Genomic DNA, 12,737 nt, shown 5'->3' on the forward strand with positions numbered 1-12,737 from the left:
CAGGTTAACCTGTTATAACCTACAGGTTAACTACAGGTTACAGGTTAACCACGATTCTCTACAAAACATTGGAATTGCAAATGACATGTGATGAGATCCATTTAGCCAACCAACCAACAATGTTACACAAGAAACACAGCAAATATAAGGAGCCCAAGATTTGTCCTGATCACATAATTTACATCCAAAGTACAGTTCATACGACTTTTATCAGTAGCATTATATTTCTTTTCTGGGACTTCAATGATACCTCAGCACAGGTGTAGCAGAAATTATTTGGATGATTAATGCAACTACGAGGCATTGCTAATACATTACACTAATATTGTTTAAAAAGAATACTTTAAAAACATAACTAATTTAATAAACATACACTCACTGTACTGAACAACAAATACCTGCAAATACGAAAGCCAGCTATAAAACTGAATGTTACATACATGAGAACTCATGTATGAAATTCGTAAATTCTAAAATTCTAATGAATTTGAAAATTTGTATTCAAATGAGAATTAAAAATAGTTCTCTATTCTGCATGACAGTTTATAAGTAAATATAATAACGACAGAAATAACTAATGACTGGATGGTATCTTTAGAGTAAGATAAAATAGATAGAGTGATATAGTTCTTATTAATAGATATAGTTCTTGTTCATTTTAATTAGTCTGTAAATAATAAACACGATGACTAATGTCTAACAAATCAATGTGACAACAATTAAGGGACTGTAATAAATAAACAAAAACTATTTAGTTGATAAATAGTTTAATAAATATGTTCACAAAATGGTATGCTTATGGAGTTCATGCATGATACTGCCTGAAAATAAGAATGGTAGCTACAAAACAGCTACGCCTGATAGAAGAATTCTGATTTAATATTTGAAATCAGCATGAAAAATATTATAAGAATATTTTTTTTTCATTTAACAAAATCATTGTTGATCAGTGTAATGTTTACTTTGTAAATATTATGTACACATTGACTGACTAAATATTTGCATTAACTGAATAAAAATATTTTTATATGCACTATCTAATTATAATTTCTAACTGGATTTACATGATACAACCAGATAAGTGTCAATTTATTTACTTCCAGCCACCTGCCGAACTAATAGTAACCAGTTTCTTTATCTTTTAATTTGATCCTCAGTAGAGTTGTAGCAGAATTTCACCTCCAAAATCCAAAACTCAAATGTAGTCAGACATAGCATTTTTCAAATAAAACATGATTTGCATACCGTATTCCCATGCACAGAATTTGAGCTTTATGTGGTGAATTATATCTACAAACTGAAAATTTTATCATACATAGTTTTTTTTTTTTTTTTTTTTTTTTTTTTTTTTTTTTTTTTTTTTTTTAATATACCTAAAGAGAATCAACGATACTGATTTTGTTTTTCTATAAATTTCAAGCCTAATTTATCTTTTTTAAAACATTTGTATCTTATTCTGATTTTTTTTTAGACTTCATTATTACCTGCAAGAATTACAACAGAAAGTTTTGAGGCCAATCAAACATATCCTGTTCTTGTAGTGGTACAACAACCAAAATCTGTCTCTTCATGGCAAATACCATATATTGTTGGATCAGAAGATTCTCCGTGAGTATTTTTATTATCTAAAAATAGATAACATAATTTTAATAAGAGGAATTATATTCATAATTTTATAATCGTGATTCTGTTTCATTTTCCAAAATGTTCTCATTTAATATTTTTATTTTAATCTTTTGTTTATTATGTCACCACTTTGGTTAGTGAATCAAGAATTTTCTTTACTAAAGGAAAAACTTGTTAAACATTTTAACAAAAATTTTAAGTTAAAAAAACATTATATAAACAAAAATATAATGCTATTATAATTTAAGTTTTTTAATTCTCCAATATGTAAGATGACAGTAAATGAATATATGACAGCTTTCATGACTATATTTTAAGATTATGTGTTTATGATCCAGTTATCGTATATGCAAAATAAAAATTTAATATAAATGGAATCATTTAAGAACCATTAGTAAATAAATGTTTACATTATTCACATTTTTTGAATTTATTAATTTCTTAAATTAGTAAAACTATTTTTTCAAAAGTATTATTTTAATTACATGAGTTAGTAAATTTAATTTAAAAAAAATGAAAAAAATAATGATTTATTTCATTAAAAAATTTAATGTTATTATTTTGTTAAATCAATTAAACCTGAAGTGATGCAACATTAATAACAAAAGCAACATAAATGATGAAAAAAGGATATTTTTTGTTATATGGCCACCATAGATTGATTCTCAATTTTTCTGCTTGAGAGAACCACAAGCAAAGATAGTGACTCCTGAACAGAAGCCCTTCTGTGTTTTGCAGTTTGCTAAATGTAAATCTGTAGTTACAATTCAATATGTGTTCTATAGAACGTTTAATTGTGATTCTCCAACAGACATAACATTTGTTGATTGCATCATCAGTATGAAATAACTGAATGTCAGTATAAAGGGAAGAATAATAAAGGACAGCCGAAAGAGTCTGAAGAAAGTGTTTTCCTGTGTACTCCTAAAAAACTGTTAAGAGAGGCCAGCCATGAACTAGCAATGCCAGTGATGACAGTGTGGAATGTTTTAAGGAAATGCATATATTTATGCATCCATACAATTTATATGTGTTATAGGCTTTGAAGGCTACCGAACATGCTGTGTGTGTCAACTATGCAATCAAAATATTGCAGTATGAAGATGACAACTTTCTTGATCGTTTTGTGTTCAGTCATGAGTCAACATTTTATCTTAGCAGTAAAATTAATACACATAATGTCTGTATCTGGGATCAAAAAATCTCCATGAACTCTTATAATGTGGAAGGGAGTTACCAAAATTAAGCAGTTTTCGTGAGATATCTCAATTGCAGGTTTTTGGGCTGTTCTTTTTTTCTGAAAGCAAGTGTAACAAGAGTTGCTTATTTGGATGTCCTGTTTATGTGGCTCTTTCCTCAAGTAGACCAAAAAGTTTTATTTGGCAACAAGATGGTGCATCTCCTCAGTGGCATAACTCAGTATATGATTGGCACATTGCTTAGCATGGAACTGATGACAGAGCTTGTTTGCGGTTGGCATCCAAGGTTGTACAGTCTGATGCCATGTGATTTTTTCTTTGGGATTTTATGAAGGATCTTATGTATGTGTCTCCGCTACTTATTGATCTATCTGATTTGAGGCACAGTATTGAAGCAGCTGTCACTTCCATTACTCCAGACATGCTGGTTAAAGTACGGGACAAACTCTCTTATCAGTTGGTATTGTGCCGTGTGATGAAAGGGGCTTACCTTGAAACTTGCAGGGAAAAAATGTAAAAATTATTCTTATTTTATTTGAAATTCGTTGCTGTTTGTAAACAGATATTAAATAGCATCAAACCTGCCAGTATTTTTTATTGTTTTTTTATTGTTTTCTAATATAAACTGTTTTATATCATAATCTTGTAATACATTTTTTAATCAGTTTAATGTGAGCGAGATCTTTATTTAATTTTGAGATACAGTAATTATATGTGGAGGAGTATAGGAAGATTACATATGTTCAAATTTTGTAGTTCACTTTTCATAGGAACTGAATATTGAGATAAATATTTAGCAAATTGCTGATTTAAATTTTCTTAGTACAGTATAAAATTATGTAAATTTATCTCTTATAAACACTTAGAGATATCCCAGTTTGAATTATTCAGCGCCATTAATTAGTTCAGCTCTATATATATAAATAAAGCTATATATCTATAGATGATGTAAATAATGTTAAAAAAAATATATATATTAAAAGGTGTAAAAGAAATTTTCAGCAAACAGCTGAATATTTGTACACAGTCTAAACTGTACACAGTTTATGCATAGTAGATTAAATTATTATTATTAATAGTTTATTAAATTATGGTGATGTTTATTATAATATTACTTCTCAATGAATGTGTACCTCAAAACTATTTTATACATAATTAAAAGTGAAAAGTTTTATTGCTGTTTTTCATGTTTTAGATTTATAGACTATTATGTTACTTCAAGCTGTGCTATTCTTAGTAATATGCTTATAAAATTTAATTTTACTTTGGGTCAGATTTTTGTTGGAATTGTTTAAGCTTATTTTATAGATGTTTTTACCTATTGGGTTTTAATACTTTTTTTTAAAAAGTAAATACTTTTTTAAATCTTATACTTCAAGATGCTACTTCTCAAATTATTCAATTTATACAAAACCTCTACAATGATAATTCGAGTTCGGTTTATTTTTTCATTATTATTTTAAATTATTCTGCCTCATAAAAAAGTATAATCCTTACCATATTTCATAGTTTACAATATTGCTTGCAGTCTTTTAAAATTTTTCTTTAAATTTAATTTAACATTTACTGATTGCTTTGAAAAAATAAGAAACTTCTATACTTCATGAGGTTTTGTGATGAAATAACAGGATATGGTCATGAGATCTTTTTATTAATTACTATTAACTTATCGATTCAGCATGCAGTCTTTGAGTGACAGAACAGTATAATTAAAATACTTAATGGAAGGGAGCAAAAAAAAATTAATATTTTTAATCTGTACAATATTTTTATGAATTATATTATTTGTCAGATAGATAGATTAGAACATTGTACATTCATTTTTAATCACACTTATGGGATTTTGAATCTCTTTCATGTTATGTTTTGTGATAATAAGTTATTGCCAGATAGAAGATTTTTAAAAAGGAAATTTATGAAATTTATTTTTTTTTTTTCAGAATTCAAGAATACCCAAGGACAGCTCGTACTTTATGCCCTGCATTCCATGGCAACAGTATGGAAATTAGAAAAGAACAACCCATCTACATAATGGTATCATGTTCATCACCAGAAAGTTTGATTTTTTCAGTTTCTGTGGACGTTACAGTATTTAATATAGAGTAATTATCTCCTGTTTACATTTTTTATCTGAAATATGATTTGTGTTGTTTGATTTTTTCTTGTTTTAATTATCTACAATGTCCTCATTTACACAGTTTTTTACCATTGTTATCTTTATTGATAAAAACCACTTTATTGATTAAAACTTATTTATGTTTAAGAATATTTATTTATTGTCATGATTAAAAAAGTTTAACTTATATTGTTAGTAATGTTTTAGGTCTTTAATTGAATTGAAGTTAATGTATGGAGTCACAAATGGCATTGATATGTTTCAATAATGTAAATCAAAGATTTATTATTATTAATAGCATAAAACTTCAGTTTTGTAAATTTGCATTTAAATTTTTCCCCCTCTTAATTTCTATGTCCTATTTTCTGATATATAATTCAATATAATTTTAACCTGTAAAAAATAATTTGAACAAAAATATTTACTTTTTTTACATTTGCTAATATTTTATTCCAACCATCATTTGTATTCTTTCTATGTTTCAGTTATTTTAAGAAAACTTGATTTTTGCCATTCATTCCTATGATAGGTTAATTCTGTAAATTAAATACTTATGTCGTTGTTTTTTGTTCTTGTTTCCCAGGATTTGTTTTCCTGGCTAACAACATTAAACTTAATAAATATTTTTCATAACAGTCTGTCACGTTATGGCTATAGGCAAAATAGCAGCAAATTTACTAATTGTAAAATTAGTTACTTTTACTGATGTTTATAGTACAATTATAATTATTATTAGCCAGAGATTATAATTATAGTCAGTACAATTACTACAATTCAGATAAATTATTAAAACAGATTAGATAACATAATTGTATTTGTTTGATAATAGTTTTAACAATAACAAATTTACGCTAGTGTGTATTTTTCAGTGAAGAAATTTGTTTTTTTTTATATTAATTTCAACAAACTTTGATAAAGCTAAAATAAACATATATGTATATATATATATATATATATATATTATAAACTATAGAAAAATTCTTATTTTCTCTGAAAAGTTCCCAATGTCTTACCCATATTAATTAAATTTACAGCATATAAAATTAAAAATAATATTATAGATCATTATTTTTTAAATATATCTCAACTCAACAGCACATTTAAAATGAAATACAGTTAATTTTCTTTTCTTTTTAATCTGCAGCTGTTTATTTCAGTTCTGTACTTTTTGTGTATATTATAAGCATATATTATGATTATTTTATATAGGTATATTTTCAAGTAAAATGGAGGTTTTTTATCTTTTTTTTATATTATTATAAAAACATTTTATTGAATGAATTACCTGTTTCTCATATGTATAATATTTTGTTTACATTTTGTGATGTTTCTGATGTATGCATTTACCAGGATCAGTAAGAAATGATTGTTTGTGTAGCTTTATTAAACATGAGATCAATGGTCATATTAGTCGCTATCATCAACTGCTCTACTACCAATGTTTCTGAGCTATAGTACTGTTATTAAAAGATTTTTATTGATCAATTTTTCTTTATGTATTTTTAATTTATAGTGGGATTTTTTTTATAGATTAGACCAACCAATGACTGTAAGTGTTTTACCTTCTGAGTCACAGTTCTTCGGTTTTACTTTTCCACCTGATGTTAGTTCTGCATTGTTACGACTTGATTCTAACAGCAATATCTGCATGAGTCTATCTGTGCAGAACTTTAGCGTATGTAGAGTTACTTTTTTATTTTTTATTTTTTTTTGAAAAGAAAAGAGGCACATATCTTTTTAGTTAACTGCTTATGTTTTTCCTAACGCTTTCAGATTTCAGATTTAAAAAAAAAATTTTTAATAGCATATAGGACTTTTTTTATTAATTTATTTAAAGAAAATCATTTTTTATAAGTGACTAATCCAATTATAGTAATTAATATCAAGTTATAGTCAGTGTATAGAAAAATCAATAACTTTAATAAAAAAAAATCATTATAGCAATTAAAAGAGATTCACATAATAAGATTTTATAAAAACTTATAAGTAATAAAAATGTTATAAAAGTGTTGAATAATAAATAAGAAAGATAAAGAACAAAAACATATTTTTAAACTTTTACAAGTTTTTTTTAGTTATAATGATTTTTCTTTTTACTTGATCAGTAATCAGATTAATAATGCCTTGATTAATGGACAGTGTTTTTTACCTTGCAATTGAGAATTGAACATTCTATTAGAATAAAATTTCTTATTCTGATCTTGAAGAAGTTCTTTGGCCTCTTCTCAAATTCTGTATGTTACTTTTAAACTTCTTACCTCTTAAAAATTCCTTCAGTAGCTAAATAAGTGATAATTAGACAGAACTAGGAAGGAGTGAATGGTAGATAAGGCAGAACATAACATGTTAAAACAGCAACATAAGTGTGAGCTTGTCTTGGAAGAATGAAACAAAATCTTCTACTATTCAACAGAGTTGAATGATGCTGTGCATTATTATTTTTAGCGATAAGAAAATCCTGATAAATAATATCCTTTGAATTCCAAAAATTAATAGTTATGATTGTCTGATAATTGTTTTTCCTTTCCTCAAGGGAGGGGTTGCCATTTCATGTTTTTTCCCTTCAATTCTTGAGCAAGTAGGAATGACCCTTAACTGTATGTCACTATACTTTAAAAATTTTAAAAATCTTTAAATCACCAAAGAAGTTGAGTCAGTCACAAAACATTTTTTCTTGGAAACCATCATCATATCCACATTTTTTTTAACTGTCACTGTCCCTTTAACCCTTTCACTGTCAGCCATTTTGGAATGGGTTCTGTTAAAACTGTCAGGCAGTTTTATCTTGGCATGCAGAAGTGTTATTAAAGCCATTGTATATCATGCTGTTTTCAATTTATAAATTAAAAAAAATACCACTTACCCAGAAATTTATGTATAATATGATATTTAGAAAATGCCATATTTTTCACTAAAATGTTCATATTTCAAAAATTACATTTTTGAAGCAAAAAAAATATTAAAAGTTTATTTTTGTTTCCATATTCCTAATACCATACTTAATTTGAAGAAAACTCACCACTGGCCATAAAATCTACATAAATTATTATATAAAATCATATAAGAAGTACAAAATTTGAATTCTTGTTTACTACGTTATGGTAAATAGAAATTGGAGAATAGATGTTAATTTTTGTCCTGGTTTACTGCACTGTTTAGCATTTATGTTTGTGAAAGCAATCTCCTTGCAACCCCCTCCAACACCTTGTACAAACAGTTCCTGATCTTCATTTTCTTCCTTCAGAAGTATATATACAACATCTTGACTCCTTTTCTGGCAATTTTCTTAAACCATGATTTTTGATGATTTAAGAAAATCGTCATCGGTAAGTGTTCCACTTGGGTCCAGTGTTAGCTCTATTTTTAAAAAATACACAAAAATGAGCAATAAAAAACAAAAACCAAACCCTAAAATTAAACAAAAAGAATGTGATAACAATTACTAAACAAAACTAAGGTTATATATTACAAAATAAGTGAGCAAACAAGTATTAGGTTATGTGCAATACAGAAGAACATGACTTTCGGAAACGAACGGTAATGTGACTTTCAATATCGGTGATTGTAACAGCCATCTAAACCAAATATTATTGATATACATGTAGAATGAAACGTGTAGAACCAATACGCAACACTCCAACACAATCTTGCTACGATTTTAATAAATTAAACAAGACTGAATAGAGTACCGATAGATCGGTACTGTGACAGTTCTAGCACTAATTGTGGGTATTGATAGATCGTCATCCTGACATTCAAGGTTAATTTCACACACAACCTTTCCTCAATATTATTTTTTAATTTCTATGACAATTTTGTCATGGTTATTCATCAATTGACCTCATACATCAGTTTTTATACATTGTTAGAAAGTAGTAATAGATGTTCTCAGTTAACAAGAATGATATTTGCTTTTTAAGTATTATCTTCATAAAATAATTTTGTGCATTCATTCTGAAATTAACATTCATTTCAAAATTGTGTTTGAATCCAGTAAATATTTCGGAACATTGAGCTATTAATGTGAGAGATTCTATTGAGCAATACTAGTTGACATTTATTGCTAAGACATACGAGGGTAAGTCAAATTTAAACTGTAATTTTGCTATTCTATACAACAAACAGTTCTGAGCTGGATGGTGGAGTGGTGGGGGGGGGGTTAATGTTCAGTGTGTTAAAGAGGGGGAACCAGCTTGGTTAGCTCCTCTGCTTTGTTCTGTCATTAGTACAGCCATGAGTGAACAAAAGGTTCCATCGTCTGTTGCACAACGTATAACAATAAAGTTTTTACCTAATGAAGACGTTAAACCTGCAGAAATTTCAACTTATTTAAAAGTACAGTTTGGGAACACTACACTGTCCCAGAACTGAGTGTGTACATGGGCCACACAATTTAAGTGCAGGCGAGAAAGTGTAGAAAACGAAAGTCATTATCGACGCCCAACTTAATGTATCACAGCTGACAATATCTGTGGCGTTTGAGAGCTTATTGAAGGTGATCGCCAGTTCATTGTTGAAGAAATCATGTCAGAAGTGGGTATCAGCTATTGGAGTGCTCAGTTCATTATTACTCATCATCTTGGCTTTAGAAAAATTAGTGCTCGAGGGGTTCCAAGGTTGTCGACCGAAAATCAAAAACTGGTCAGGTTGAAGATGTGTGAGAGACTTCTCAATCGATTTTTGGAAGAAGGGGATGATTTTTTAAGCCACATTGTCACTTGTGATTAGACATGGGTCCATCATTACATTCAGGAGTCAAAAATGATGCATAAGAAGTGGCGAAGGAAGGAGGGCTGCCTAGTGAAGACCAAATCCCTTCTGTCATCCACAAAAGTCTTGCAACAATTATTTTTGATTTTGATTTTTTTTTTTTTTATTTCAAATTTACATTTTGTAATACTCAGCAAAGCAGCAGCACATTATGTATATATATTAATTTATTTAGATTACATTTTTTATAGTCCATTTTTCTTTTTTTCCTCTGTATGTTAAATAACTATATATAATATAATATTTTTTCAGCCTCCACAAAGTACAGAATTAGAGAATACTCTTACCTTTACTTTTTCATGTTCAGGGCCATGTTCGGGCCTAAGCCCATCTTCAGTGATGTTTTTTAAATAATTATTTTTTTTTACATTTACACATTAAATTATAACTTTTTACTAAAAAGAAAGTTTTATCAAATAACAATGTTTACAAAATAAAAGTAAAAAGCTGCTATAATTTAATGTATAAATGTAAAAAATAAAAATTATTAAAAAACATCACTGAAGATGAGCTTGGGCTCAAAAACATTTTGAACATGAAAAAGTAAAGGTTCTGTACTTTTCTGTAAAAATTCTGTACTTTGCGGAGGCTGAAAAGATATAATATTTTATATATGTATATATGATAGTTATGTATATTATTTGTAATAATAGTTATAATTATTATAATAAACATATTATACGAAGTGCTACCCAAAAGTTCGGGGAATTTTACCATAAAAATAAAATAGCTTACCATAACTTATAATTTCCACTGTCTCCTTCAAAGTAATCCCTTTGGGTATTGATACAGTGATCCCAGCATTTTCCCCCATGATTCCATGCATCCCTGGAAGTCTGCAGGTGTAAGTGTTCGAAGCACGTTCTGCGTTTTTTCCTGAATCTCCGCAATTGTGTTAAAACGACAGCCTTTCAATTAATTTTATTTTCGGAAAGAGAAAAAAGTCGCACAGGGCAAGGTCAGGCGAATAGGGTGGGTGGGGAATCACTACCGTCTTTTTGGAAGCCAAGAAATTCCGAATGGCTAGCGATGTGTGTGCGGGCGTGTTGTTATGGTGCAGAACACAGCTGTTGTTACCCCACAGATCTGAACGTTTGCGCCTAATGCTTTCACGTAACCCCTTCAAAATTCACAATAGTACATCCCATTGACAGTTTGACCAAGAGGAATAAATTCCTTATGGATAATGCCTTTGATGCTGAAAAAACAATCATCATGGGCTTCACATTGCTGCAAACTTGGCGTGCTTTTTTTGGCCGCGGTGAACTTGGCGATTTCCACTGCGACGACTTTACTTAGTTTCAGGGTCATACCCGTACACCCATGTCTCATTACCGGTTTGATTTTGGAGATGAAGTTAGGGTCATCTCTTGCTGAGTTTTTCAATTCACTACAGACAGCTACGCGATTTTGTTTCTGGTCTCTGTTCAACAGTCTCGGTATGAATTTTGCAGCAATGTGTCCCATGTTCAAATTGTCCTACAAGATGCGTTGCACGGACCCATATGACATTTGTACAATTGCACAAACATCATGGATTGTTTGTCTACTATCTGCATCAATAGCCTCTCGCACTTTCATGATGTTTTCCAGTGTTGCACTTGTTGATGGTCTTCCTGAACGCTCATCATCATCGACTGTCGTTTGTCCATCTTTGAATCATTTGTACCATAAAAATGTTTTACTTTTACTCATAGTGTTGTCACCAAATGCTTCCACAAGCATGCGATATGTTTCTGCACTAGTTTTTTTATGCATGCAGCAAAATTTGATGCAGGTTCTTTGCTCTTTAAAATCTGCCATTTAGAACTTTGCTGAAGCAGTAAAACACAACCGCACAAAAGTCAACAATGCAGCCTCTGACCATCACAGCTGTTGGAAAACTGATTCACAGTTTTCCAACAGCGATTCACAGAGTACTGTTAGCCACATCTAGCGGCAGCAGGTCGTACCAGCAATGGTTCACGCGCTAAATTCAAATTCCCAGAACTTTTGGGTAGCACCTCGTATTTGATAGTATATATATTATTTGCAACTTTAATCTTATTCTTTCTTAATTCTCTAAATCAAATTTCAATTTTAGTACAGTTTGAAATCTCATCCCTTTTTCTTCTCCATCACATCAGATAATTTTCCCCAATGTATTATTTTTTCATATTATTAATATATTATTTCTGTTGCCTTTTTAATTATCTTCTGACCCTTACAGTAGAGTTCTATTAATACTCACATGAATATTTATTTGTATGCTTTATTTTCTCAAAATATCTTTCTGTGCAAACCTTTTTTTTATGATTATTATTTTTGTAAGTGACTTGTTATTTATTTGTAAGGTAATTCTATTATAAAAACAAGTAGTTTTAGCCTAAAATTGATGATATTCACAATCTTAAATCAACATAAATGCATGATTAAGAGTATAGTTTATAGTTTTTTTTTTGTTTTTTTTCGCTTTTTAAGAGTATAATGTATAGTACTTCATAATTTACTGATAATTAAAATAACTACATAAAATTTATATTAAGATAACTACATTTTTGTGATTTTTCAAGTGAGGTACAATTTATCACAGTAAAAAAAGCTTTTTTACCATAAAAAAATCTCCAACATTTCGAGGATTGTTAATAACATTAAATATTAACTTTTCAAATGACAAATTGTTTCAGTTTGTTTTAATATGCTCCTTGGAATTGAAAAAAAGTGGTTTTGTTTTCAGCCTAGTCATTTATTTTTTATTAAAATCTTTATTCTTAAATGATTGTTTTTTTTGTTTTTTTAATAATATTATTAATTATAAAATAATTATTTTTATGATTTGTTATTACTAGAAAGTATATTCTTCAAATTTTGCTGACAAGTATAACTGACTATAATAGCTATTTATATGTACAGTGGACCATAGTTCTCATGAAAGAAAAAACTTGTCTTTGAGAGGATCTTACGAACCAGTTGATGGAAAAAATTGAGTTATAATGATGTAACTAAGTAGTAATTTATTTGAAGAAAACCAGTATAAATTACAAAAA

At 28.7% G+C, this 12,737-nt stretch overlaps 1 protein-coding gene across 1 annotated transcript in view; it reads left to right on the forward strand.

The window, feature by feature from the left end:
• LOC142322052 (SID1 transmembrane family member 2-like) overlaps positions 1–12,737 on the forward strand; it is a 97,807-nt gene that overhangs the window by 21,719 nt on the left and 63,351 nt on the right. Inside the window, exons 2-4 of the mRNA XM_075360673.1 lie at positions 1,472–1,608; positions 4,766–4,927; positions 6,472–6,616. Of these exons, the coding sequence (XP_075216788.1) occupies positions 1,472–1,608; positions 4,766–4,927; positions 6,472–6,616 (444 nt within the window). The remainder of the gene's footprint in view (positions 1–1,471; positions 1,609–4,765; positions 4,928–6,471; positions 6,617–12,737) is intronic.

The sequence above is a fragment of the Lycorma delicatula genome, chromosome 3 (assembly GCF_047948215.1).
Source record: "Lycorma delicatula isolate Av1 chromosome 3, ASM4794821v1, whole genome shotgun sequence".
Lineage (NCBI taxonomy): Eukaryota > Metazoa > Arthropoda > Insecta > Hemiptera > Fulgoridae > Lycorma > Lycorma delicatula.